At 66.5% G+C, this 26,810-nt stretch overlaps 1 protein-coding gene across 1 annotated transcript in view; it reads right to left on the bottom strand.

Moving 5' to 3' along the window:
* The window catches only part of CCDC187 (coiled-coil domain containing 187), a 48,102-nt gene extending 23,022 nt beyond the window's left edge, over window positions 1-25,080 (bottom strand). The window contains exons 1-13 of the mRNA XM_046023017.1: window positions 24,833-25,080; window positions 23,856-24,014; window positions 20,417-20,755; window positions 20,074-20,244; window positions 18,296-18,511; window positions 11,608-12,335; window positions 9,549-9,650; window positions 8,213-8,215; window positions 5,975-6,109; window positions 4,002-5,278; window positions 3,669-3,763; window positions 1,165-1,724; window positions 655-766 (exon numbers count right to left, since the gene is read on the bottom strand). Of these exons, the coding sequence (XP_045878973.1) occupies window positions 655-766; window positions 1,165-1,724; window positions 3,669-3,763; window positions 4,002-5,278; window positions 5,975-6,109; window positions 8,213-8,215; window positions 9,549-9,650; window positions 11,608-12,335; window positions 18,296-18,511; window positions 20,074-20,244; window positions 20,417-20,755; window positions 23,856-24,014; window positions 24,833-25,080 (4,145 nt within the window). The remainder of the gene's footprint in view (window positions 1-654; window positions 767-1,164; window positions 1,725-3,668; window positions 3,764-4,001; window positions 5,279-5,974; window positions 6,110-8,212; window positions 8,216-9,548; window positions 9,651-11,607; window positions 12,336-18,295; window positions 18,512-20,073; window positions 20,245-20,416; window positions 20,756-23,855; window positions 24,015-24,832) is intronic.
* Window positions 25,081-26,810: the final 1,730 nt, after the last annotated feature.

The following is a 26,810-nucleotide window of genomic DNA, read 5'->3' as shown; positions in this document are numbered from 1 at the left end:
CAGGGGGACGGGGAGGAGGCAGTGCCCGGGTGTGGGGGCCCCTGGGTGGGAACCCCTGGCGGTGTGAGCTGCTGGGCCCTCTGCCCGCCATGCAGCAGGGGGACGTGCAGATGTGGGGTGTCGGCCTGGAGCTCAGGCCCCGGGGCAGCCTCTGGGGATCCTCCCCTCCCTGACCTCTCCACTGGGTCTGGGGTGCTGGTGGCGGAGAAGCAGACGCCCGGCCCAATGCTGCCCCCTGCTGGCAGCAAGTGTCCTGTTCCACCAGCGGGGTCCCCGAAGGCTCAGGCTGTGCTGGGGGTCCCCGAAGGCTCAGGCTGTGCTGGGGAGAACCACGGGAGGGTGCAGGGTCCGCGGGTGGGCGGTCCTGAGCACTTAGACACGGGCCACGGGGCCACGGGAAGGTGCGGCCGGCAGTGTCCGGCTGGGGTTGGGAGCCCACTGCCCACAGCCCAGCCAGAGGGGAGTCTGAGCCACCATGTGGCCAGAACCAGGGGAGCCTGACCTTGGTGTGGGGGCTTCTCATAGTCGGGCCAGGAGCTGGGTCCCTCCCCCAGCAGCCCGGCTGCACCCAGACCCCTGTGCACCCCTGTGCCCCCACGGTGCCCTGCCAGAGGCTCGAGGTGTGGGGGCCGCGGGAGAGACGTGCAGGCTCACCTCCTGATGAAGGGGCCGAGTGTCTGGAAGGAAGCCGTGTTTCTTGCCAGCCTGTTATCGGGCTCCAAACACCCGTCCTCAGTGAAACCTTTGGGGGGATGCACACCAGCCCCTGGCAGACAGGAAGGAGCCGCTGGGGGCGGGGATGGGAGGGGGGGGGCACCCACCCCCCAGCGCAGGAGGAGCCTGGAGGGCTGTGTCCACTTTCTCGCCCCTCTTGGGAGGCAGGGCAGGGAGGTGACAGGCACAGAAGCCTCAGGGCCAGGCCTCCCCCCTCCTCCCGCCAGGGCCAAGGTGTTGACAAGGTCTGTAGCTGACGGAAAGCTCAGCACATGTCCAGGCTCTGCCAGGACTGACCCGGCGGCCCCTCGGGTGGCCGGGACATCTGCTGTGGTATCGTCGTCCTTATCCCCCTTTTAGGGAAAGGAAGATGAGGGGGAGGGAGGAAGTGGGGTCCCCTTGGCCCCTGGTGGGGCTGGGGGCTGCTCGTGGTCAGGGCAGCGGCTCTACCTTGGGGATCCCCGGAGTGGTGGCCTCTCGGGCTCACGCTCTGCCGTCTCTCCCAGTCGGGGCTCCACAGCAGCGGCCTGTGGTCCAGGAAGCAGGTGGGAGAGACCAGCGTCCTGGCCGGCTGGTCAGCCCAGTCCCAGGGGCCCCCTCTGCTCCCGTCGGTCACCAGGGCCCCCGAGCAGACGGGGGCGGCAGGCACGGTGCTGGGGTCTGGCACCGGGTCCCCGAGAGCACCCGGGATCTCCGGCCTGTGCAGCTTGGCCGTGAGGATGTCGATGCGCTGCTTCAGGACATCGGCCATGGCCTCCAGCGCCTGCAGCCGGGCCTGCTTGTAGCGGAAATGCAGGGGTCCTGGGGTGCCCAGGCACTCGCTCTCCTCAGGGTCCAGGTAGATGCACATGCCTGGGCGCGGGGGGTGGGTGGTCAGGTCCTGGAGCTTCAGGGGGCCCGGGGAGGAGCGGGATGACGTCAGCATGGGGGCACCATTCCCGCCGTCCCGGGGGCCGCCCATCTCGAGAGTCTCAGAGCGGTTCAGGGCTCTGTTCAAACACAGGCAGAAGCTGCAGGGAGAGAGGGTGGAGAGGGTCAGGCGTGGCGTGTCGGAAGCCCAGGCGTGCAGGGCTGAGCCTGGCACAGCGTCTGGGAAGGAGCGCGTCTGATGACAGTCACTGTCTGCGGCCGGAGGCGTGGCTACGGGGTCTCTAGACAAGAGCCGGCCGCACAGGGCCTGAGAAGGACCGAGTTCTGGGGTTTCACACTGAAAGTCTGGGCGACAAGGGAAGAAATAGATCAAGCAAAGTGTCTCGGACGCACAGCGTGTGCACGTGGACAATCGGCAGCCCGGACGGCGGCGCCCGGGAGGGGGGCGTTAGTACAAACCCCGTATCTCATAAGGTCAATGCCCAGATGTATGAGGAACACCTACAACTCAACAATAACAAAAACATCACTTTTCCATAAAAAGGAAGGAATCCCGACACCAGCCACACTGCAGATGAACGCGGAGGACGCGGTCCCCAGCGAGGTCTACGGGGCACAGAGGGACGGACCCCGAAGGATCTGCTCCCAGGAGGCCCCGGAGGAGTCGGACCACAGATGCAGGGAGGGGGAGTGGGGCACCGGGGGCTGGGAACAGGGTTTCACGGGACAGAGTCCGGTGCTGGCAGACGACCACGTCCTGCGGACAGATGGCGGGGACGGTGCCCAGCAGTGTGAGTGCGCCGACGCCCCCAGACTGTGAACGTGAAAGCGGTAAAGACGGTAAATGCACGTTACATATGTTTTCCTACAATTTCTCTAAAATGTGAGGGAAAAAAGAACACAAGGAGGAAGGCGAAGGATCCACAGCCTTGCCTGTCGGGGAGGACCCCGGGGGCATCAGGTCAGAGCGGCCAGGAGCCCCCCTGCTGGCCTTTCTGCAGAGGGCGGGGCTGCCCGTGGGTGCGGGGGCAGGAGCCTGTGAGCGCTCACTGAGCTGCACTCGCCAGACAAGTTTAAACAGGTAAAAACCACGAAGCTCTGTGGATTGGGCCCTGCAGGGGTGCCCTGAGCAACATGGGGGACGGACTCCTGACCCCTCCAGAGGCCACCCAGGGAGGGGCCTTCGGAGCAGCTGCCCAGGCTCCATCAGCAAACACAATAGTCGGGCTCCTGGGGCTCCTTCGTTGGGCGTCTGCCTTCGGCTCAGATCATGATCCCGGGGTCCTGGGATGGAGCCTTGTGTCCGTCTCCCTGCTCAGCGGGAGCCTGCTCCCCCGCCCTCCCCTGCTCTCTCTCTCTCTCAAACAAATACAGTCTTAAGAAAATAAAGCATAGTGAAAACAAAGCAAAAACAGGAGGGAGAAACCGGAAAAGGAGGCTGGCAGAACGCAGAGGAAGCAGGACCCCCCTGCTGGGGGGCGGGGGCAGCCGGTGAGGAAAGCCCCCCGCTGGCTCCCCAGGAGTGGAACACAGACTTCCCCCCGAGAGGCGCCCGCCGATGTCATTCCCAGGTCCGCAACATGACACAAAACGGAATCCCAACAACTCATTTGCTGCCGCCAAAAGGGGGAGGCGGCCCAAATGCCCACCAGCCGGCCTACGGCCACGCCGTGTGCGGCAGGTCGCGCTGGGGAATCTCATGTGGCCGTAGAGAAGGGACGAAGGCCCACCGCGCGCTACACCACGCGTGAACCCAGAAGACGCGCTCCAAGGGAGAAGCCAGACAGACCCCAAGGACCAGGCGCTGCGGGACCCCATTCCTGGGAGCCGTCCCCACAGATGCGTCCGCGGAGGCGGAACGCAGCCAGGCTGCGGGGGCAGCGGCTGTCGGGCATGCGGTTGGCTTTTGGGTGGGGTGCTGAAATGTTCTGTGAGCAGGGAGAGGGCGTGGTCCCCCAACCCGGGGGGTGGCTCGATGCCCCTGCCTCGTGCACCGCGAATGGGCCGTGAGATCCGGTGTGCCCCATGATCACCGGCTCTGGGCAGAGGGAGCCCCACCCAGCAACGGCAGCCCACCTACCCACCTGCCCGGGGCCTCCTGGTCCCCCAGCACCATGCCAGAGGTCACCTTGCTCCATTCCAGCACAGGTGACCCCAGGCTCCCGGGAGCTTCCAGGCCCTAGAGCAGAAGGGAGAACAGTCAGAGCCCCGGCCAGGCTGGAAGAATCCGAGGCCCTGTGTCTCAGCCCCACAATGAACCCTGACCTCTGGAGGGGCTCAGGCTGGACCCTATGGCGGGGGCAGAGGCAGAGGCAGAGGGTCCCTCCCCTACATGGCCTGGGGAGGTGCCTCGGGTCTGCGGGGAGCTCGGAGGCCGAGCCGGCCAGCCCCGCACCCTCACCGCCCCCAGCACCTACCCTGGACTGCGCACAGTGTGGGAAGAAGGTCACAATGCCGGGGGTCGTCTGGGAGACCATAGGGACGGCCTTGCCGAGGACGGCCTCCCGCTGCTTCCTGTACACGTCCTGCAGCCGCTGGTTCCTCAGCTCTAGGGCGCGCACGGCCGAGGCCTTCTCCTCCAAGGCCTGCCGCCGCCGGGCCTGCGTCTTCTGGCGCATGAACTCCCGCAGCGCCTCAGCACTGTAGGGGTGGCCCAGGGCCCCCCGGGGCTTCGGGCAGGGCGGCGGCACCCGCCCCTCCTCCTCCCTCCCAGGGGCACCCCCCGCGGGCCTCAGCCAGCTGTGCTCCACCCTCGAGGGCGGCGGGCGCGAGGCTCTGGCCGTGCACAGGGTGCTGGTGCCCTGCGGGAAGGAGGCGCTCCTGGACCACGGGCCACAAGGGCTCCGGGGTGTCCGGGTGCGGGTCTCCCAGTCTGCATAAGTGGCCCAGGTCCGCTGGGACCTGGAGGTCTGCCCGGCAGAGGTGCTCCCGGGCTTTTGGGGCAAAGAGGTCAGGCTCTCAGGGGGGCCCCCGGGCCTCTGGAAGGAGGGGTTCCGTCCTTGGGCCACTCCAGCCTGCTGGGTCCTGGAGGCCTGCCCGGCCAAGGCGCTCCAGGGCCGTTGAGGCAAGGAGGTCAGCTTCTCGGGGGGGCCCCCTGGCCTCTGGAAGGAGGGGTTCCGTCCTTGGGCCGCTCCAGCCAGCTGGGTCCTGGAGGCCTGCCCGGCCAAGGCGCTCCAGGGCCGTTGAGGCAAGGAGGTCAGCTTCTCAGGGAGGCTCCCGGGCCTCTGGAAGGAGGGGTTCCATCCTTGGGCCGCTCCAGCCGGCTGGGGATCGGACTCCCGCATAGCCAGCGTGTTCCAGTGATGCTCAGTGGGGAAGCTGCCGGCACTGTCCAGGGAGGAGCGCCTCCCTTTCGTCCCTGCTTGAGGACTCTTCGAGAAGGAGCCCCGCACATCTGGGGTGCTCCAGGGGCCCCACGGCCTCCTCCCTGCCGGGTCCCGCAGCCACAGGTCTGACCGTCCTAGCTCTAGCCCTCCGCTGGGGAGGTGATGCCGGGCCAGCTGCAGCCCAGCCTGGATCTGCTGGCGGAGGTCTCTGAGGATCGTCAGAGCATTTTGGATGGTCACAGGCTGATCGCAGGAAGCCAGGTGGGGTGTGTTGGCAGACAGTGGCAGGTCATGGTGGACAGAGGCTGGGCTGGGCATCCGGGGGCAGACAGGGGAGCTCTCAGCTGCTCCGACTTTCCTGCTATCTCCTGCAAAGACAGGTGGTCACAGTTGTCCGGAGCTGTGGGGCCCCAGAAGGAGCAGAGCGAGCTCCCCGCCCAGGCCCTCTCTGCCCTGCTCCCAGGGAGCTCGCCCCAGGCCCTCACACGCATCATGGGCTCGGGTGCTGCATGTGGGCGACTCGAAGCTCTGCCCAGCACCCGGCACAGAGACACCCACTCTAGACTCGGCGAAAACAGCATGAGTGGGGGTTGATGTGTTTGCTAGAGGAAACACTGACGCTCTTATCCCGCACTCCCTATGGTGGGAAGCACTAGACGGCCGGGGCCTGCCTCCTGGGAGCCTTTCCTTGGCTTTTAAGTATAAAGATTTCTCCAGAGCGCCTGGGTGGCTCAGTGGGTTAAGCCGCTGCCTTCGGCTCAGGTCATGATCTCAGGGTCCTGGGATTGAGTCCCGCATCGGGCTCTCTGCTCAACAGGGAGCCTGCTTCCCTCTCTCTCTCTCTGCCTGCCTCTCTGCCTACCTGTGATCTCTCTCTGTCGAATAAATAAATAAAATCTTTAAAAAAAAAAAAAAAAAAAAAAGATTTCTCCAGGTCCTGGTGGTGGGTTGGCAGGGCGCTTGACGGGCCGCGGCACCTGAGGACACCTCCTCCCTGCTCCCAGCCCTCCCTCCAGACGTCCCAGCAGAGCAGGCAGGGGCCCGGGCGGAGAGGTACCAGCTACCTAAGTCCGCGGTGGGGGACTGGTCTCTGGAGGGAGCCTTGCTCCGGAGCCTGGGGAGGGCAGGAGCGGGCCCGAGGAGGGCCCTCACCAGGGCTGGTCCTTTCCTCCAGGCGTAAACACCAACCAACTCAGAATCTTAAACAGAGAAAACGTACACACAGCGGAGTGGCTGGGGCCTTCCGACGGCGGCCCACGCGAGGAGGTCTTCCGCCCCGGGCAGCCCCCCGAGACAGGTCACACTCTCAGAGGAGCTGGGCTGAGCCTCAGCCACTGGCCAGCAAGAGGCCCGGCCGAGTCCCAGGATGACTCTGGATGGTGACCTGACTTCTTTGACACTCGGTCAGTGGGATAATAAAACCTGCTCCCCTTGGCTTTGCCTGTAAAGCCAAGTAAAACCAAGGCCATGGGCCCAGGTGCCCTGCACATCCAGGGTCAACGCCGGCCCATCCCAGCAAGGGCCGGAGTCGGGAGGCGGCGCGAGCGCGCGTCTGTGCTACGGCTGACCTCGGCCCTGATCGGACCCCGCGCGGTCTTTGCCGTGAGGCTCCACCTACGAGCCTGTCCCCGCCATGGGACGAGGGGTCCCAGGGAGCAGGGACCCAGACGCCCCCCACCTCTGAAGCATGAATGAGCTTTCCGCAGCAAATGCCGTCACATAAGAAACATCACTGAGGAAAGCCTTACTTCATAATCCCACCTCACACCCCACTGCCGGCGTCAGCCCCCAGCATTAGACCAGGCTGCTGGCAGAGGCCGGAGCAGCGGCCGAGCCTTAGCCACCCCCGGTATGCACACACGTGTTCACACTCACACAGAGACATGCTCGCACACGCACACACTGCATCTCCCCCAGAGCCAGCCCTGGACAGGAAGCTAGACCTCCCAGGCCAAGACCTGTCCTGCCTCCCACGAAGGGGGGCATTTTTGCCAAGGAAGGGTGCCTTAGAGCGAGACCATGCAGAGACTGACCCCCGAGGCAGGCAACCAACAGGATCCCTCCCCCACCACCTAGACCCGGAGATAATCACAGGCCTGGAGCCGCAGGCCCCCAAAAGCGGCAGGGGCCACATCAAGCCACGCCCTTCATAGGCCACGCCTGGAAGGGCGGACCTTGGCCACACCCCGAAGCCCAGGCCTCCAGGGCAAGACCCAAGGCTACACCAACTTGCAGTCTTGCCCTTTGTAAGGCCACGTCCCTCCAGGACCTGCCCCCAAGGCCACACCCCTCCAGGGAGGGCCCCTGAGGCCACATGCTCCCACACAGACCCCTGGGACACCCGCAGGTAAGAGCAAGGTCCACTCCAGCTCTGCCCAGGACAGGCGATGGGCCTTGGGGTGAATGACTTCACTTGGTTTCCCTGTCTGCGACCACAAGCGGGAAAGTGGTCACTCTTACCGCAGGGGCTGGCCGGGCACGGCGAGTCGGGGTTGTGGAAGGGACCAGTGGGGTGGGGCTCCCCAGCAAGTCTCCTGCGCCCTGGCCCCCAGCGCTGCTGAACTGCGCAAAATCACCACCAAGGCTCCCTCCGTGGGGTCACCACGCAGGGACCCCCGCACTGGGCAACGGGGCTGCCTGCTGGCCAGGCCCCTCCCAGGAACCTCCATCCCTGGCCGCTCACCCCCCATTAGCCCGCCAGAAGGGTCTGGGTCGATAAATGGGTCCTGATGGGCACATTTTTTCTTCTGCCGAGCAGTTTAATGGCAATTAATTTTTTTACAAGAGGATTTTTAATCTGTGGAAATGGATGAAGTCCCCAGGTGCCCTGTCAGAGTTCCAGGGCCGACCTAATCTATGATAAAAAATGCAAAGTGAGGGGCTATAATCTGAAATTAAATATTGGGCTTCATTTTCCTTCGGCCCGGATGGATGAATATTTTATAAGTATTGTGATTTAATTTTTTGTTAACTACAGCAAATTCCTAATTCATCCAATTCCCGAGTCCTGTGGCTCCGACCTCTGACCCCAAGCTCATCCCTCCTTAGCCCAGCTGTGACTTGGTCACTGACAGCAACTAATGGTCCAGTCCGTCAGGGTGACACGTGGTTACGATGATGGATGCAGCCGTGGCACGCCCTCTGACCCCGTGTCAGGCAGAAAGCAGGTCATTTGTCAAGCAGACCGTTAAAATAAAGCAAACCACAAAGCTGAGGGGCAGGAGGAGACAACGATGCAGAAAACTGTGATATCTTGTGCCTTTTCAGTGGGTCTTCTAGAACCTTCTAGAACCCTCTAGAACCTTCTGCATGGCTCCCAGCGTCCTTCCCTGTCAGGTTCGAGGGGGAGTTTGCCCTCCTCTCCTGTTGCCTCCTGCCCCGCTGAATAAACGTGTCTGTCCCATCGGCCGGTGGCCGCCTGCCTCCCTCGAGGGCCCCAGAAGCTAGCGTAGAGGAGGAAGGAGGTCACGCGTCCCGCCGGAGCCAGCACTGCCCCTAGCAGAGGTGCGGGTCTGAGGGCGCGCAGCAGAGAGACGGGTGCAGGGCACGGGCAGAGCGCTCACCGCCCGGCTCTCTCGGGTGAGGGGCACAGGCCTGGAGCTGGCTCGCCCGCGTGGGCCTCTGGGAGCCTCAGTGTCCCCATCGACAGAATGGGAGCCCACCTGCCTTGGAGGAGGGCTGTGAGGGTCACCCAGCAGCTGTCCAGGGAGGGCGGCCACTCTGCGCTGACCGCCCAGAGGGACACTGCCTTTCTCCTTCCGCACACGCCACACAGGGCCCTCCTGGGGACTGCCTGGTCTGGTCCGAGGGCACGGCCCCAAGCCTACCCAGGCTGGACTGCTGGGTCCCTAGACGCCACCACCCCACCACCCCAGCCCGGCCCCAGGGGAGAGACGCCTGAAGGAGAAGCCCGTCACCGTCAAGCCCGTCAAGCCCGTCAAGCCCGTCACCGTCCTCGCTGTGACTCTCCTGGGACGTGGTCGGCCAACGCACACCCCTGCTTCAAGTCCCCAGAGGGCCCAGAGACCATGGACATGATGCCAGGTCTTTCCTGCCACCAAGGGCGCAGGTGAAAGCGGGTGTTCTGGGCTCGATGCCCGGAGTCAAACCCAGACCAGGCGGAGAGGGAAAGCACTCCCTCCACCGGGGTGCCCGCTGCTGAAGGCCGCGGCACGACGGCTCCCGGGGATGCTGCGGACGCAGAGCCAACACCTCGTCGCCCGCACACCTCGCAGCCGCCCACTCCCACGCGCGTGTGCGGGATAGGGCTCTCCGTGTGCGTGAAGCACGGGAGTGAGCGGCTCTGTGTGCCTGGACACCTCCTCACCTCCTCGGTCTGGGGGCGTTGCAAGGACAGCCCGCTGCTCGCTTTCACTCCATCCCCGGGGGTGGCCCTTGCGTGGGGAGCACCCCAGCACCGCGGTGACGGCCAGGGTCTGCGGTTCCCCGAGATGCGGACACCAGGACTGCCCCTCCCCCATGCCCTGAAGACCACCCCGCCAAGCCCAGCCCCTGCCGATCCCACAGCAGCCCGGGCCTCTGCTGGCGGCCAAATGTCTCGGCCCCAGAATCCATGTACGGGAACGCCGTGTGCCCACCCGGTGAGCGGGGTCACGGGCTTTCACCCCCAGGCCGCACGGATCTTACCTTGGTTTTTGGCGGCTCTCCGGGGGATGGGCGATCTGGGGGTCTTCTCCCTCTTGCAAGAACTACTTGGCCTTTTGGCTTTCTCCCGTGGAACTTCAGGGGGAGGAGAGAGGGAGGGAAGGTGAGCAGACACATTCACAGAGGCCGCCCTGCTTCTGTGCCTGCGCAGCCGGCTCCCTGGACCTGGGCCAGAGCCGGCGGCCGAGAGCAGGACCAGAGGGATACGCTTGACTGCCCGCTCCTCTCAGTGGTCTGCATGGGGTCACCCTGGGAGAGACCCCCAACCAGGCCTGGGCCCTCCATACCCTCCCTCAGGGCCCCGACAGGTCACGAATTCCAGCATGCCTGGGCCGAGAGGACGACGGAGTGGCCTCCCAGCTGGGTCTCCCCTGCCCACCTCAGGCTGACCTCCAGCCTTTATGCTGACTCAGCGGGTTGTCCCGGAGCGGCAGCCAGCCAGGCCGGACAGGGGCTCAGCAGGGGCAGGGGGGTGAGAACGAGGGCCACAGGGGCTGTGCATGGTGGGGTCCACCCGGCTGGATCAGAGGGGACATGGAGACCCCCCGGAAGCAGAGGTAGTCCACGTCCCGTGACACAGAGCCTGGAAGGAGGGGACCAGCTTCCGGAGGGCCGGTGTGGTCACTTTCCCCGTGCCGCTCGGCCTCAGTGTCTTTGTCCGTGGCTGGGGCACGGCTGCCTCTGTGGGGGCACGAGGAAGCCCGTCGGCCAGTGCTGTGTGAGCGGGGCCAGCGGCGCTTGGGAAGAGGCTGCCCAAAGGACCCCCCAGGCCTGGGCCGGCTCCTCCGTCCTCACCCAGAACCTGCTGGCAGGAGGGGCCTCCGGCAGCCCAGCCCACACACAAAGCCCTGATTCTGTAGGGCCAGCGACGCAGGGCCCTAGAGGAGTCAGACCCACAGACAGGGGGCTGTGGCAGGGGGCAGGGGACAGGTCTGCGTGTGACGGGACAGAGCCCGGTCTGGGCAGAGGACCACGTCCTGGGGACGGACAGGGGGACAGTGCACAACAGTGAGAACGCGCTGTCGTCCCCGGACTGCGCGCTGAAGAGTGGTGAAGAGGGTAAATCTTGTTATGTGTATCTTAGCATAATTTCAAAAGAAAAAAGAAAAGACCTAAGCCCTGGCCTACGCCTGCTTCCAGAGGGTTCTAAAAGAGGAAGAGACATGACGGTCAAGGGTGGTGACCGATGACACTAGATGCTGAGTCCCCAAGTCCTGTGGCCAGTCCGGACCTGGGCTGAGCAGTCCCAGTGGCCTCTGGGGGGTGGGGTGCTTGGGCAGCTGAGGCCCTTGTGGTCCCGTGGGCAGGGGAGGAGAAGGTGGGCTGAGGGATGTGCGCCCCAGCCGGCCTGGGCGCCCGGCATGGGGAGCGGCTGCAGCCCGTGGCTGGGCCAGACCTGGGTGCTGTCCCCTTGGCTCAGACTGGCAGGACCCTTGGACCCAGCCAGCATCCGACAGCGTAGACGTCCGGCGGGGACATCTAAGTACATTCCAGCCTCTTCAAGTGTACCTCCCTCTGGCCTCCAAGCGTGGCTCCTGTCTGCCTCTCCAACCTCACCCCTCCTATCTGTTGAGTGAAGGAGTGAGCCCAAACCTTCCCTTGGCCCCTGGCCCCTTCCCACCTGTATGAAGCCTGCCTGCCCACGACCGAGCACTCAGCACCTCCCAGGCCCAGGGGAGGGCTCAGCCCAGCCCTGTGGCTGGTATGTGACTACGTGGGAAAGACGTCACCCATTCTGTACAGGGATCCCCTGCCCTTTGCACCTGGGCTGCCTCGCAGGGCCTGCCCGCCTTCCCGCCCTGAGGGGGGAGGCAGAGGTTGGGAAGCCACGTTCCAGAAAACGGCAGGCTCGGTCCAGATCTGGGCCTGGCCCTTCTCTGGCGGGGGCCTCTTGAGTGTGGTCTGAGCGGGGTCACACTAGAGCCGGCGGCGTAGACCGAGGGAACCGCAGGGTCCGGATCCGTCCGCCCCGACCGCCGCCAGAGGGCCCGGGACGGGGGCTGCCAGGATGGCCAGCCGTGCAGCCCCTCACCTGAGGCCCGGCGCCGAGGGACCCCGGAGGGCTCGCGCCCCGGGCCGGGGATCGTCTTGTCTTCCACTCGGCACGGAGCCACCCTCAGGGCGCCTAAGCCTGGCGAGGAGAGAGAGGAACACCGTGAGGGCGGGTTCCGTGCAGTCCCTGCAGGGCGAGGCCCCTGGTAGCAGCCGGGCAGCCGCCTCCGAGCATCACCTGTGGCGGAAGTCCCGGGCCCGACGGTCTCCCACGGGGCCGGAGGGGCCTTCTTCGGCCTCCCCGCCTTCCTCCGGGCGTCCGGCTTGGAGGCTCTGCAGAGGCGCGAGGCGCTGGACGGGGCAGAGGGGCCCAGGGAGGCGCAGCTGGCCTGCCACTGTGCCTGGGCCCGGATCCCATCCCTCAGCAGCTCCAGCCGTGGGCTGCTCTCTCGAGGCTGCCGCCGGGGCCCCCGCACCTGGGGGGGCCTCTCCTTCCAGGGCCCGGGGGGACACGTGCAGGGCTCATGGCCCCCAGAGGAGCCGGAGAGGCGGCCTGATGACACCGAGCTGTCCCCGTCCTTGGTCTCCTCGCCTTCTGACCATACCGGTTGGCTGCGGGCCTTCCCCCGGGGGCCTGGCTGCTCGACGTTGTCAGACCAGGCCATGTGGGGAGCTCCCCGCAGGTCACCTGGCTGCCGGGAGGGCCCGGGCCACCTCAGGGCAGCCATGGTCTCATCCTCCGCCTCAGGGGGACAGAGCCCAGATTCCCTGGGGACAGAGAAGCAGAGCACGAGTCAGGCGTGGGGACCCGGCCGTGCCGAGCAGAGGGGCGTCTCAGACCGCGCGGCCCTCCAGCCCCCGCCCTGCTTCCTCGCTCTCCCATCTCAGCGGGCCCACGGCCGAGAGAGTCGGGGCCGAAAAAACGCCCCAGGCAGGACATGCCATGGCCTTCTCTCCGACTGCCACCTCGAGCTTGGGGGCAGGCACAGACATCAACGCAATCCACAGACGGGGAGACCGAGGGTCCAGTAAAGGTGTGCAGCAGGGGCACGCGGGCCCCCCGAGTCCTCCAGCCTCATGATGACCCGGCCACCCTCCTGGGCAAGGAGGCCGTCCCTCACAGGGCCCCCGCCTCATCGGCACAAACACTACCTGGCTTGGCTCTGGCCCTTCAGGTGGTGGGGCGGCCCGGGGTCCCGAGGAGCCAGAGTGACAGGGGGCAGCCTCTCCGGTTATCTTTGGGGTGGGGCTGGATCCCTTCCCTTCTCCTAGGCCGGCAGGCAGCACCCCCATGACCAAGGTCGACATGGCCACCGGGCCAGGTCAAGGGCAGAGCCCAGTGAGCTTCCAGTCGCCACGTGCCTGGGGTCAGCTGGTGCTTTCCCAGGGCCGCCCGCTGGCCTGCAGCCCGGTGTCCATCCCTGCTCAGGACGGGGTGGCCACTGCGGGCTAGATGGCTGGCCTACCCCAGTCCCCTGGCCCACGATGGAAACCCTCAGGAGAGTCGTGGAAACTGGGTGGGCATGACGGGCTGCCGGGCCCCAGGCTGGTGATGGCCTGGGGGAGCCTTCCTAACCAGCTGTCCCTCAACGGTGGGGAGAGAATTCTGGGTGGCCTGTGACAGCATAATTACCCCATGTCACTCAGCGACAGCAAGGCCTTCGACTCCTGCTGGGGCCGTGAGCAGGCCCTCCCCTATCCTCCCAGGGCACAGGAGTCCGTAGCTGTGTGTGTGGCAAGTGGACCGGCCAGGACTGGGGGGCGGGCTCAGGTAGAGGGGGGCGGGGGCAGCCACAGTGCCGGGCTGGGGGCAGAGGTGGGGCTTGACCCCAGGCTCAAGCTCAGTTCGGGGCAATGTCAGCCTGGGGGCCCCAGGGAGCCAGCCCAGGACACGGCCCCAGTGGCTGGACAAGAGTCTCAGTCCTCCAGCCCGAAGCCCGCTGGGAACCACCGCCCAGGCCGCTGCCTTCGGCTCCTCAGGGCTGGTCAGGGCGAGTGGGCCCTGGCTTCTCAACTCTCCCTGGCTTCTCAGCTCTCCCTGGCACACGCTCAGGGCATCCTTTGGCCCACAGACATGCTAGCTGAAGAGGTCTGAGCCCCCGGAGCCCCAGGCCTGCATCCTTGGCCCTGCCCTCCTAGGGAGCACCCCAGGCGGGTCCACCTGAAGTGGGCGTCCCGTTGCCTTCTCGCCGACCCTGGCAGGGCGGTGTGGTGGGGAAGACGTGGACGCTGTTGTCGGCTGGCTCTGAGCTTGGCATGGCCCCCAAGGCAGAGAGCTGCTTCAAATCCCCGCTCTGCCCGCAGCCGGCTGAGTAACCTTGGGTGACCAGACACCCCACCCCGCCTGCCTCTGGGTATTGTGAGCTTCTGGTGAGTTCACGCCAGCAGGAGGGCACGAAGCAGGGCGGCCCGCGTCCATGAGCAGCGGGACGGCTGAGCCGGCCACGAACGCTTCACTTTCAGGATGCCCAGAGAAAGGGGTCTGCCGCAGAAGACCTAATTCCAGGCAGAATGGAGAGCCTCCTTGACGCTTATTCTAAGAGCCTGTCCTGGGGAGGCAGGGATGCCTGGGGACGGTTGCCCCCAGGACAGGACAAAGGGCAGGGCTCTGAGCCCAGCGGGACCCTGTTCACAGAGGACATGGCCCCATGTTCAGCCACCAGCAGAAGAAAGAGGCCGCCCCCGGGACAGGCCCTGCCTGGAATGTGAGGGGCTGTCCCTTCTACTCCAAAACCAGCTTCTCCTACAGCTGGGACAAGGGGAGAAAAGCGCCTCAGACCCCAGACCCAGCCTTTGGCCCCAGGGCCCTTGACCACACCTGGTAGCCTAGACTGACGACATGGTCCCCCTGCCGATGGCCGCGAGACCACCATCCCCCTCTGCCCCGTCCGCCCGGCCAAGAGTCTGCCCTGCCCTGGCTGGCCTGTTCCACGGGGGACATCGCCCGGTGAGGCCAAAATGCCAAGCGCCCCCCCCACGGTTCTTCACGATGTTTGCGAGGCGCTCGTGTCGACAGAGAGGGCTGCCCCGGGGGTATGGGAAAGTAGGCCCTTCCAGGAGAGCCGCGTGGCCCACGCAGGTTCCTGCGACCTGTTGGGGATACACGGGGCCTGCAGACAGCTTTTGCTACACGGGGACTGGCAAGCTCAGGGGACATCACCCGGGGGTGACCACGGTGTCCCCTATACCACCCTTAGAGGCCGGACAACCGAGGAGACTCCCAGAGACAGCTCGGCCTCCGCTGATTCACAGAGAGTCTCCCCATGCTGGACAGAACCCCCCCGCGGCCTCCACTGACAGACCCCGCGGTCACTGCGGCCTCCGCGGCCTCCACTGAAGGACCCCGTGGTCACTGTGGTCCCTGCGGCTCTCCTGACAGACCCCGCGGTCACTGCGGCCCCCGGGGTCTGCACTGGGGGGCCACGGCCCTGCCCGGCCCTGGGGCGCCTACGTCGGCAATGTCCTGGGAGGCATCCTCTCCAGCGTCCACCTGATTTCCTAGCCCTGTTCCCTCAAGGGCAGTGGGAAAGGGTCATCCTGAGCTGTGGCGACTAGAGCCAATGTCCACGTGTCTCTGGAGGCCAGCTGGTGGTCCCGGTTTCCCACGAGCAGGAGGACCATGGGTCCGGAGCAGTGGCCTCTGTGGGAAGCGGTGGGGCTGTAAGCTCAGCCGCCGGTGGCCACGCTCCAGTCAGTAAAAGGAGAACCCAGGAACGAGTGTGACGGTGTACAGGACTCCGGCACCGCAGCGACCCCCTGAACTGCGACCAGCGCAGAGCACCTGCCCCGCCCCCTGCTCCGCCTACCGCCCCCCGTTCTGGGCCAGTTCCCCGTTGGGCGACGCACCGGCCCCCGAGGCCTCTGCCTGGCCAGGACCCTCCGGGCACTGCTGGGCTGCGGTGGCTCGCCCGGCCACAGTGCTCTGGCTGGCTCCTGCTGGGGAAACAGCAGCTCTGTGAGCCGGGCCACGGCCAGGGCCACCAGCCGCGGTGTGGGCACCAGCAGCCGCAGCCTGGGATGGGGGCACCCGTACACGGGCTGGGCCCCCACGTCTCCATCAGCCCTGAGCAGAGAGGTAGGCCCAGCGGGAGGGTCCCCTGGCTGCGACAGGCACCCCCATCCTGACCCCATCCTGACCCCATCCTGACTCCTCCCTGCCTCCTCCCTGGTGCAGAACCCACCGATGTCAGACCCACTGTGTCCTGGTGCCCACTCCTTTGCCCCCCGCGGGGACTGGGGACCCTGGGGGACAGGGACAACTCCCGGCAAGAGCCCCAACATGGCAGGGTCGTGTGTGACTTTATCTCCCTGAATGGTCCTGCAGCCCAAGGTCGCTGCAGAGTCGGAAGTGGGGGGGTGGGGAGGGCCACAAGGGCGGGCTTCTTGGCCTGAGGCCTACTGTGGAGAGCAAGCCAAGCGTCCGCACACCCTGCCCAGCCCCTCAATGTCCCAGAGGCTCGCCGCTGACCTCAGGCAGGTGGTTCATTCATTAGTAAAGGGAGGGTCAGAGTCACAGTGCTCACCTGGGGGGGCAGCCTGGGGGGACAGACTGAGGAAAGAAAGCCCACACACCTCTGCCCTCCCCAGCCCACCCCGGCGCCTGGATGGCCAGCCCAGGTCCCCACCACTGGCCCATCCCGTGCGGTATCTGCAAAGTGCCGCCAGAAAGCGGCAACTCGCCAGGGCTCCTGCCCTTTGTCCCGGGATCGGGGGGCCACCGACAGCACCTGGCCCAGGCCCCTGCGGGGCTGCTCCCAGGCAGGCTGGAGGGGTGGGGTGGGGTGGGGCTGTCCTCCAGGGGCTGGATGTGGCTTCTCACCCGCTCGTCCCCAGGGCAGCAAGCCCCAGGCTGACTGAGCAGGCTTGGAGAACGGGTCAGCGGAGCGTGAAGGAGACGGGGACCCACCACGCCCACAGCCCCTGGGCCCCAGGGTTTGAGGCCACAGAGATCTTGCCAGCCACCGTGGCTGGCACGGGCATGGACGTGGCTGTGACCCCTACAGCCACCTGCTCAGACCGAGCCCCGGGCACTCAGCGGTCCCTGCGGCAAACACGCCCAGACTGGCCCTGTACCCAGACTGGAGCCTCCAGCTGCCACACGCCCGGCCGGCAAGCCCCCCTCCCCCCAGCAGCAGCAGCCAGGCGGGCTGGGGGGGGCGGGGCTTCGAGGGCCGAAAGGAAGCAGTAGGAGGCTGACCCAAGCTCTGGTGGTGTCTGGGGAGACGCACGGCAACAAATGGTCTATCCTACTGGGCCCTCTTGCACAAAAGCACACACTCCCCTCCGGGACACACCGAACACAGATGCACACGCAGGCACACACACGCACACACACGCACACCGCCCGGGTCTGCAGAGCGGGGCAGACAGGGCGGGCTGGCCCGGCTGGCACAGGCTTCGTGCGGGAGTCTGGCCAGGGCCGTTGTCCCCCCCCCGCCACCCACTTTGCCCCAACGGCCACAGCGTCTCCGCCGGTCGCGCCTCCGCCGGCCGGGCACAGAGGCTGAGGGACTCCTCGCAGCTGGTTGGGCCCCCAGGGCGGCAGATGCGTGGGCGGGGAGGCGGTGCCACAACCAGCGACCTGGGGAAGGCAGTTGGCCGTTGGAGGAGGGCACCGTCGGGGACGACAGATGGAAGCCCCGGTGGGTGGGGTGCGGCAGAGATAAACGCCCTGGCCAGCCTCAAGGGTTCGGGTCGGCGGGCAGAGCGGGCCACACAACCAAGACCCGTGACGCCGCCGTCCATGGAACCTGCGGCCCAGGGGACCCCGGAGCCGCCGTCCACTCCTGCCAAGAGGGACTCACGGCCAGGCCCACAGAGAGTCAGCAGGGGGCTCCGCCCGCCCCCAGGCCCTGCCCCTGTCCTCGTCCCCCTGCCCCACATGCCCTCCTCAGGCTGCTGGGGCACTTGCGGAGACTGCTTGGGGTATCCTGCCAGGGGCCGGGCCCCGCGCCCGGTGCGTTCCCCAGGCGACCCGGGGCTCCACCCCGAGCCGGTGAGGAAGGCGTTGTCACCTTGCCCACAGTCACACAACACAGAGCAGAGACCTGCCCTGGATCCTGCGTCCTCCAGACTGGAGCAGGCCGGCACCTGGGGACTCTCAGACGGAGCCTGTGGACGCAGACACACCCCGGGGCCCAAACCACCTTCAGACGGCTCAGCCAGCCAGCCGGGGCCCGTGGGTCTCCTACCTCCGCCTCAACCCGCAGCTCACACTGCCGGCCGGGAGCCTTCCAGCAGGGCAGGAGGGCCCGATGGGCCCTGTGTCCGGGGAGTTAGCTAGACAGGACCCAGGCTGGGCTGGCCTCCTCGTCAGATGATGGCCTTGCTGGGGGACCCAAAGCAGAACCACCCATCAGCCCCAAGCGGGGGCCGGGAATGTATGCACCCCCTTGTACACATGGGGAAACCGAGGCACAGGTCATCAGGGGAGTCTAGTGCTGGCCTCACAGCAGCACGGAGCCCAGAGGCAGGCAGCCCCCTGGGTAGGGCTCAGGGCATCGCACTCCCAGGGCCAGCCTGGCTTTGCCTCAGAGGGAGCCCCAGACAGGGAGGCCCCTCCCCAGGAAGGCAGGACAGAGAAGGATGTTGACCTGCTCTCAGCCACCTCCGTGCAAGAAGGAAAGGCTAAGCCCCTTCCCAACCTGCCCGTGCCCCCCACACCCTCTCCCAAGACACTGGGGCAGGCCAGGCGGGGCTCAGGTAGGGCCCCCCGCCAGGGTACTCACCAGCTGTCTGCGGGGAGGGCGCAGGGCAGCGGCCGTGGCTCGAAGGCCCACGGAACGCCTGCCAGTGGAGCAGACACGACAGGACACGGACACCTGTGCCTCCAGGTGCCGGGAGGTGGGGGAGGAGCCTGGGAGACCCGCCCCGATGTTGCCGGAGAAACAGAAACCTCGGAGTCCATCCACGCAGGCTCCTCCTCCAGGCTGGCTTCTGGGAAGCTGGGGGGTGGGGCACAGCCTCACCTGCTGATCCAGCCCACCTGGGCAGGGGACACACACCTGGGGCCCCCCCGCGCCTGTGGGGGCAGGGCAGGAGGCAGGTGGGGGGGATCTCTAGTGCGTCCAGACCGCTCCCTCTCTGCCCTCCACTCCTGCCCCCGAGGGACCTCCAGCCGCTCCCCCCCCCACCTCTGGCCGTGCAGCCTGGCATCTAGGAGCCCTGTCCCCCGTGTGGGGTTGGGGGGACTCCTGAGACCATCAGGCTTCCAGACAGCATGGAAGTGCCCAGTGCGGGGAGACGGGAGGAGGCAGGGCCGCTGGGAAGCCCAGTTACCAAACTCAAAACCTGAGTGTCTCCTGCCTCCTTGGAGTCTGGTGGCTCGGGAGGGCTCCCCAGGGCACTCACCTTGGCAGTGGAGGGACAGGAGGGTCTTGGGGGACCCCAGCAGTGCATTCTGTGCCTGGACCTGCATGTGGGTCCTGGGCTTTGGTCATCTGGCTAAGATCTGTGCCCGTACGTGCGGTCCTTATGGGAGGTTTCCAGCAGTGGGTGCGGGTCGGTGTGCGGGGGAACCGCGCGGCCCACAGCCCTGCTCCGAACTCGCACTCCAGGGGCGCCCAGGAGTCCCGGGACGGGCGGCCTGCCCGATGGAAGTCAGGGCCCTCCCCGGTCCCGCTGACGTGGTGCCTTCTCTCTGTCACGCCGGGGGGAGGCAGCCCCCCAGGGAGGTCTCCCCACCCTGCCGGTCCCTGCCTCCTCCTCCCCCCAGAAGGGGGGTCTTTCCCTCTCAAACAGACTCTAGTAAAATCTCTTACCAAAAGATTCCTCTCGGTGTTCAGGAACTTCGGGTTTGGGAGCAGAGAAACTCGGGAGCAGCCTGGTCTCTTACTCGGGGGGTACACCTGCCCTTCCCAGAAGCGGCACGGGGGAGCAGCCCTTCGGCCCTGGGGAGCTGCTGGGCACTGTCCTGAAAAATCGAGGCATTTGGCCAGGACCCCTTGGCCCAGAGCATGGCCTTCCAAGCAAGACCACACAGGAGGCGCAGCATCCTGGGGCCCAAGCGTCAGGAGGGCTGTGACCCGCTGCCCCGACCGCGCTCTGCACACTGGCTGGGCCGCCTCAGCCCTCAGAGACATCTGGCACCCGGAGGTGGGCGGTGGGAGCCAGAATGGCCACGCGCAGGGGTTGCCCTGCCCCGCTGATGTCAGAGAAACAGGGCAAGTCCTCCTGGCCCGAGGTGGCCAAGTTCTGTTGCCCAGCCCGAGCAGCCTGAGACGCATGCGTTCTGGCGCGGAAGTCTAGTGTGCAGCTGCGCCCCAAGCCCCGCCGGGCCTGGCACTGAGTACGGCCATCGCAAGCTGAGTCTGGCCAGGCCTCCCACGCAAGAGGCCCAGTGGCCCTACCCAGCCCACGTGGGACGAAGAGGCTCCCCCAGAACCGTGGTCTGGGCCCCATGGCACCGTCTGCTGCGGCACCCCGCCCTCAGCCTGGCCCTCCGGCTGCAGAGGGGAGCCGGCCCAGCCAGGCAGCTGAAGGGGCAGGGCGTGCCGAGCTTGGTCACTGGGTGGCCCCGCAGTCGAGCCGGAGCAGGTGCTGCAGCGGGGCGCTCTCCTTCCAGGAGGGGACGGGGCAGAAGGCTGTGTGGATAGGACGGCGTCCCAGGGAAGGGCTCTGCACCTGGTCCCCGTGCGTGGAAGGGCAGTGGCGGGTGGCCTCCGGGCTGGGTAGGAACCTGAAAAGGAAAGGAGTGAACGGCGCAGGAAAGGAGGTCTGGGCAGAGGCTCGGGGTGTGGGAACAACGCATGCGGGTCTCTCTCCCTCCATTTTCTGCCCATCCGCGAGCACCCGCCGAGAAGCGGTGTGAAGCCACTCAGACCCGGCCCTGCCCTGCCGGCTGGGGTCACCAGCTGCCTTGGTACTGGCCCGAGGGGCGCTGGCCACACGGATAGAGACGGAGGCCACCCGTGTGCCCAGCACTGGGAGCTCTTAGGGGCCAGAGTCGGTCCAGCTTTCCCTGCCTCCAAATGCCCAGCACTCGGGGCGGCACGGGGCCCCAGAGCTTGGCCACCGGGCGACTCTCTGGGGCCTCCTTGTTCCGGAAGGGCGGGAGGGGCTCCTTGCACGAGGGGGTCTCGGGGCGCGGGTTGGCCTGCTCTGCCCCGGCACCACCGCCTGCGCTGTAGGCACGCCTGACCGGTGACACGGCTCCCGCTTTTGTCAGAGCGCATGAGGGGCGGCCCCGGCTGGGGACACAGCCACAGCAAGGGGGACACAGCAGGAAGTGCCCCCGGGCCAGACTCCGAGAGGGGAGGGTGCCTCGCTCAGCATCTCCCTGCGGGCTGCGTCCCCAGTAGGAAGGACAGCGGGGCCTGGGGACCCAGGGGTGGGAGCAGGTCTCACTCAGCCAGAGTCCTGCAGGCCTGGCCAGCTGTGTAGGCCCCTGACCCAGTCGTGCACCCCAAACTCTGCCTTGGCCTCCCTGTCCGAAGAAACTGACCTACAGCAGGTCGGGCCAAGGTCAAACCGGTCACTCTGAGGGACGGTGGGCTGCGCACTCCAAACTTTCGGGGCTGGGCAGACCCTGAGAAGACCCCTCCGCTCTCTTGCTTGGGGGGTGGAGCCAGAGGGAGGGGCTCTGTAAGCACCCCCATTCCCTGGCTCTCTGCCTCTGCCGGGTGGGGGCCCTTGGTCCCAACCTCCAGCTGTGGGGGGTTGCCTCCGGAATCCAGCCTCCTCCATGGCACCTGAGGGCTGGCCCCCAGCTACTTGCCTCCCTCTTGGGTCCTCTGTGTCTTTATGAGCTTGTAACTTAACAAAGAAACTCATTACGGTCATCTTAATGGGGCTTCCAAGGAGCCAAAACCAAATGCACACGGCTGGTTTGTCCCCAGTGGGTCCCCTCCCTAACTTCCCAATCAGCCTGGCTCTGAGCTCTGACCAGTCCTGCAGGGAAAGGAGGGAGCCCGGAAGCCCGGGGTCCTGTGTCTGGGGAGGGACGTGCCAGACCTGTCTCTCCTTCCTTCCTTCTGCTTCCTTCCAGGGTGCTCCACGTCAGACACTTGGGAAATGTCTGTGCCCCCATCTCAGGAGGCTTGCGGTTTGGAGGACCAGGACGGTGGGATTCCAGAGGTTTGGGGCCTGTGGATTCCCCAGGGCCTCGCGTGGATGCCTGCTGCCCTGCGCTAAGTGACAGCCGCCCACCCCCGCCACGTGCTTCAGTCATTCCCCCAAGATGGGTTAGGGCCACTGGTGCGGGGGCCCCACACCAAGGGGAAAGTGAAAACCGTGCACGGGAACCCAGGGCCCAGCGTCTCCAGCATCCCTCCCTCTCCCACGGAGCTGACCCGTGATTTGGAAATTAGGGGAAGGACCCCTGTCCTTCCTCCGGGGCAGCATGAGCTATGAAAAGAACCCCACCCTGAGGCCACAGAGGGCTGGAGAGGAGGAGGCCTGGCTGAGCTTCCAGCGGAACCCGTGGGAGGAGGGGCTCTAGGATGCAGGGTTTCCATAGCAACCATAGCTGCGGGGAAACCGCAGGGCAGAGGCTCAGGGAACAGACCCCATGTGGGCGAGGGTGAGGGTCAGGAGGGGTTGGGCAAGAGGTGTGGCCCCTTCTCCTGCTTTCCTAGGCCCCTCTCTGCTGCTGGACCGAGAGCCAGACCTCGCGGGGGGACCCCACGGAGGCAGGCGGCTCTTCTTGACTGCCTTCCTGGCGGCCAGGTCCAGGTATAGGTCTGGTCAACACGGGGAAGGGGCACTGGGTGCTTCCTGAGATCTCGTGTGCTGGTTGCCCCGGGGGGCTGGCCGCGTCCTTGCTCGGCCCCAAGTCCTGTGCCCCCCATAGCTTCCCACCCTGCTTCCTTGTGCCGGCCGCTGCCTTCCCTGAGTCCCCATTCTCACTGCGCCCAGGCCACGGGCCCCCGAGCACCCCACCATCCTCCTGGCCCGCCCCGGGCTGTTGGAACATGTCCCTCTAGCCTGCCTGGCCACCGGAGGCCTGGGTAGGGAGACGGCATGCAAGGGCAGAGGCAGGGCAGAAACTGGGTTCTTTTTCTGTGACACCTGGCGGTCAGTGGGGCCTTCAGGAAGTCGGGCTCCCGCAGACGCAGGTGCACGTGTGGGGGGGCCCCATGGGAGTGAGGGGGTCCCACGGGACCAGGCCTCCTCCGGACGTGACACGTGGCCCCCAGGTGGTGAGCACCCAGCCCTCGAGGGCCAAGCCTGGGGGAGTGAGGAAGGGGAGGGGAGGCCCCTCCTTTGGGGTCCAGGGCCCTGGGGATTCCTCTCATTCCAGCCGGAGCTCCAGTTCTCTCGAGAGCAGGCTGACCCCATCCCTCAGCCTCAGTGGCCTCAGACACGCCCAGCTCTCCCCCCCAACCCTGGTCTTGCTGCCTGAGAAGGGCCCTGCCTTTGCCCAGACCTCCAGGCCAGGCAAGAGGGGTCAGGCCAGGGAGGGGGGACGTCCACAGGGACAAATCTCCCGGTGACAACTGTCCCTTGCAGAGCGCGCGTTGTGTTCCAGGCTTGCGCCGAGGGCTCCCCAGCAGCCTGTCACTGTTCCGGCTTGTGCCTGGGAGAGGAGAGAGACCCAGGGGAGGGCTGGGACCCGATCTCATGAGTAGCTGCGCTGGGCCGGGCCTATTTCCCGGCTCGTCCCCTGCTCCGGGGGCGACATTGCACGGGCCTGTGGTGTCCCGAGCTGCACGCTGTCCCTGCATTCTAGACAGGCGGGGCCCCCACGGACAGAGGTTTTCTCTCGCATGACGGCTCTGCTCCGGGAACCGCTCCCACCCCAGGACCCCAGGTGCCCCGCTTCCCCGGGACAAGGGGCAAAGGGGCAGCGAGGGCCTGGTCAACAGGCCGCGGACAAATGTCACACAGCCCTGCCCCGAGTCACGTCCGCGCAGACCTCTTTGTGAGGCCTGGGTAGTGCTCGCGAGCTAAGGGTACGTGGCAAGAAGGCCACAAAACCACGTGACCGGAGTCACGTAGCAGCCATTGCAAGGAAGCACTGGGAAGTGAGGGCAGCGGGGGCCCCCAAAAGACAGCCACCTGGTGTCAACGTGACCCAGTTCGGAAAAAAGGTCTTTGCAGGCGCACTCAAGTGAAGGACCTCAAGATGAGACAGTCCTGGGGCCGGTGGCGCTGCGTCCGATGGCCAGTCCCTCCAGAGAAGGGGACAGGCAGGGAGGACACTGTCCCGGAGCCTCAGGAGGGAGTGCGGCCCGGGACACCTGGACTCTGCCGGGCCCTGGAGCCGAGAGAGAACAACATTGTTCTCCTCAGCCAGCCGGCGTGCGCCCGTGTGCACGCCGGCCCCGGAGCCAACACAGAGGGCTTCACCCCATGTCGGCGGAGCCTGGCGGGTGCTCACAGCGCCTCGCCCGCTGTCCTGCCACGTCGCAGCCCATGGCCGCCGGGACAGGTGCCAAAGGGGCAGGGAGGTTGGCCAAGGTCGCGGGGCCGAAGGGCTGGGGGTGGCTTTTAGCCCCGGCGGCACTCCTGGAATGGGGAGCTGTGGGCAGGGAACCCCTAGAAGGGGAGAACCCGCTGCCTTTTCTGTTTGCTGTCGGGGGCTTCCTTGGGTCGGCTGGGCGGGGCGTCTCCTCTCTTCTCCGTGCAGTGTGGGGTCCCGTGTCGACGCCCCTCCCCTCACACACACCGGCACGGGACCCCGGAGCCCCCAGACTCCACTGCATGGGTCAGCCCCCCCTCTCTCTCCGTGTCTCGGTCTCTGTGTCCCTCTCTCTCCACGTCCCCTCATCTGCCAGGCCCGGGCTGGGGACACAGGTGGGTGGGGCATCACCGAGGCTGAGCCGCACAGACTGACCTGCCGTCCGGCCTCTGGCGGGCGAATGTGTCCCGCCTCCCGCGGCTCCGGGGGCGTGAGCAGCCGGCCAGCCAGGGCCACAGGAATGCCGCGTGGCCGGCTGTCGTGGATGTCGTGGGTGGTGGGCGGCCTCCCTCCGACCTCCAGCTATTCCCTGGGCACGCGGTCCCGGGGGTGGGGCAGATAGACCGATTCCCGCCAGCTCCCCGCATGCGGGCCCGGCAGACCCCACTCTCTGAGGACTTTGGAAGGGCCCAAGGAGAGAGGAAATGGCTGCGGGGTGACCCATGAGGGGTCTCGGGGCCATGGGAGCAGGCACTCGCCCGGGACCATGTGGGACAGTAAGTTCCTTCTCTGGGCCGTGAGATCGTCAGGAACACAGTACACCTGAGTGATCTGCTCTGGCCGTGCTCCAGCTCCCACTGGGCCCTGCGGGAACAGCCTTGCTGCAGGGGTGGGAGCGGAAGGCGGGGGGAGGGGTCTGGGAGACCACAGGTGAGGAGCAGCCACGCCGGCCACGGGGACATCCCCATCACCCCCGGCCTCAGCCAACACCCAGGGGGCCTCGGGGGCCACACACCCTGCTGAAGCCTGTATGCCCGTCTGCTCGCCCTCGGATAGCTCCAGGCAGCCTGGACGCCCTCCGCCGGCCCGGCCTTCATCCCGGGCCCGTGGGGAGTCTGGAGAGCCCACCAGTGCTCCCCACTTCCAGGGGCTCCGAAAGAACCCTGCAACCATACACCGTCATCTCCCGCCAGGCATGTCCTGGGGACAGATGCAGAGGACAGATCCAGGAAGGGGTGAGATAGGAGACCCGGGTGTGATGCGGTCCGTGCCCCTGCGGCCCATTCTCCTTGGTCCATCGGGAGACCCGGGACGCCACTGCTCTGTGTGCCTGTACAACAGGAGGGGTGTGCCGGCGAGCCGGGGTGCCAGGAAGGCTGAGTGGTGAAGGGCAGGGCAGGCACGTGGCAGGTGCCCTCGGAGGGAGGCAGCGCAGCGGCTGACGCGTGCTGACAGGAGCGCCCGGGCCCTCTGGATGCTGTGTGTCAGCCCTCGAGACCGGGTGCCTCCCAGACCGGGGTCAGCGTCGCTGCCTGGGCCTACCCCTCGCGTTCCACTCAGGGATGTGTCTGGGCGGGAAATCGCTTTTCTTCCCTCCAACGCTCCTTTGGGAATGAGGCCCATTAGGGAGGGAGGGATGGATGGATGGAGGGCATGTGCTACGGCCTCCCGTGGGAGCGCTCTGTCTGGCTGGTGCACCCAGCATCACGGAGTGGGGAGGCAGTTACGAGGCAGAAGGTAAAGACGTGCTCCCCCCTCTCCAGGGAGGCCAGGGACGGTGAGCAGAGCAAATGGGGGAAGTCAGGACCAGCGGGAGGCCGGCCGTGGCGGAAGGCTGGTGCCCTCCAGGAGCTCCTCCCGGCCCAGACCTGTCACCCGGGAGCCCCCTGCTCTCGGTGGCCCAGTGATGTGCTCCATCTCACAGGTGGGGAGCCGTGTAGGCAATGCACACTGGCCTGTTGCCCGGTGGCAGCCCTCATCATGGGCCATCTCCCTGCGGGTTCTCTGGGCAGGAGAGAGGAGTTGGGTCCAGCCAGGACCCAGGACCCCATCGGGGCCCGGTGGAGACCAGGCCCAGCCGCCCAGGCAGCGCGGTCCCCGTGCTGGTGCTGCCCGAGCTCTCGGCATGCCACGAGCACTGAGCAGCAGCGCCCACTCCCGTGGGCCTTCACGGTCCCTGCAGGAGCGAGCCCCTGAACCCTCTTCCTGGGCGGCAGAACTAGGGCTCAGAGAAGGAGAACAGCTTGTGGCAGGTGACCCGGTGCAGGGGACAGGGGGCAGTCCTGCCTGACCTGTCAGCCTGAGCTGTGGACCGGCTCACTGCACAGCACCCCCAGAGAGACCCGGCTCCCCGGGAAGCTCTGATATAAAGCAGAGACTCTCCCAGCCCAGGGACCCTGGCTCCCCAGTCTGCCTATTTCCAGGAAGGAAAACAAGGTGCTTTCCCCGCAGTGACCGCTGAGGGGGCCGCACTTTTCTCCCCTACTCTGCCATTCACGTCCCGTCACTCTGAGGGCCTCCTTGGCACCAGGCCCCCGGCTGTAGACCCAGGAGACCCACAGAAGCTAGCAGCTGCTGCCTCCTGGGGATGCTGAGCTCTGGTCTGGCAGAGGTGGGGCCCCAGCCTCAGAGGGACGCCGGCTCAGGAGGTGCCCCAAGGACGCAGGCCTGGGGCTGTGGCAGATAAGGGTGGCCCCGCCCACAGCCCCCCCCCACCCCCCCAGCCAGCAGCCTGGCCGCAGCGGGGGAGCAAGGCCTTGCCCGGCTCCTGTGGTCACGGGGGGGAGGGCGAGTGGGACGAGCTGCCAGGCCGCCAAGGCTTTGGGCACAGATGGTTCTCATTCCCGCTGCCTCTCTTCCGTAGGAAAAACAAACTAGCCCCGGGCCAACAGGCTCTTTTCTAT

This window comes from Meles meles, chromosome 11, assembly GCF_922984935.1.
Source record: "Meles meles chromosome 11, mMelMel3.1 paternal haplotype, whole genome shotgun sequence".
NCBI classification, from domain to species: Eukaryota; Metazoa; Chordata; class Mammalia; order Carnivora; family Mustelidae; genus Meles; species Meles meles.
This window is presented reverse-complemented; position numbering and strand designations above follow the sequence as displayed.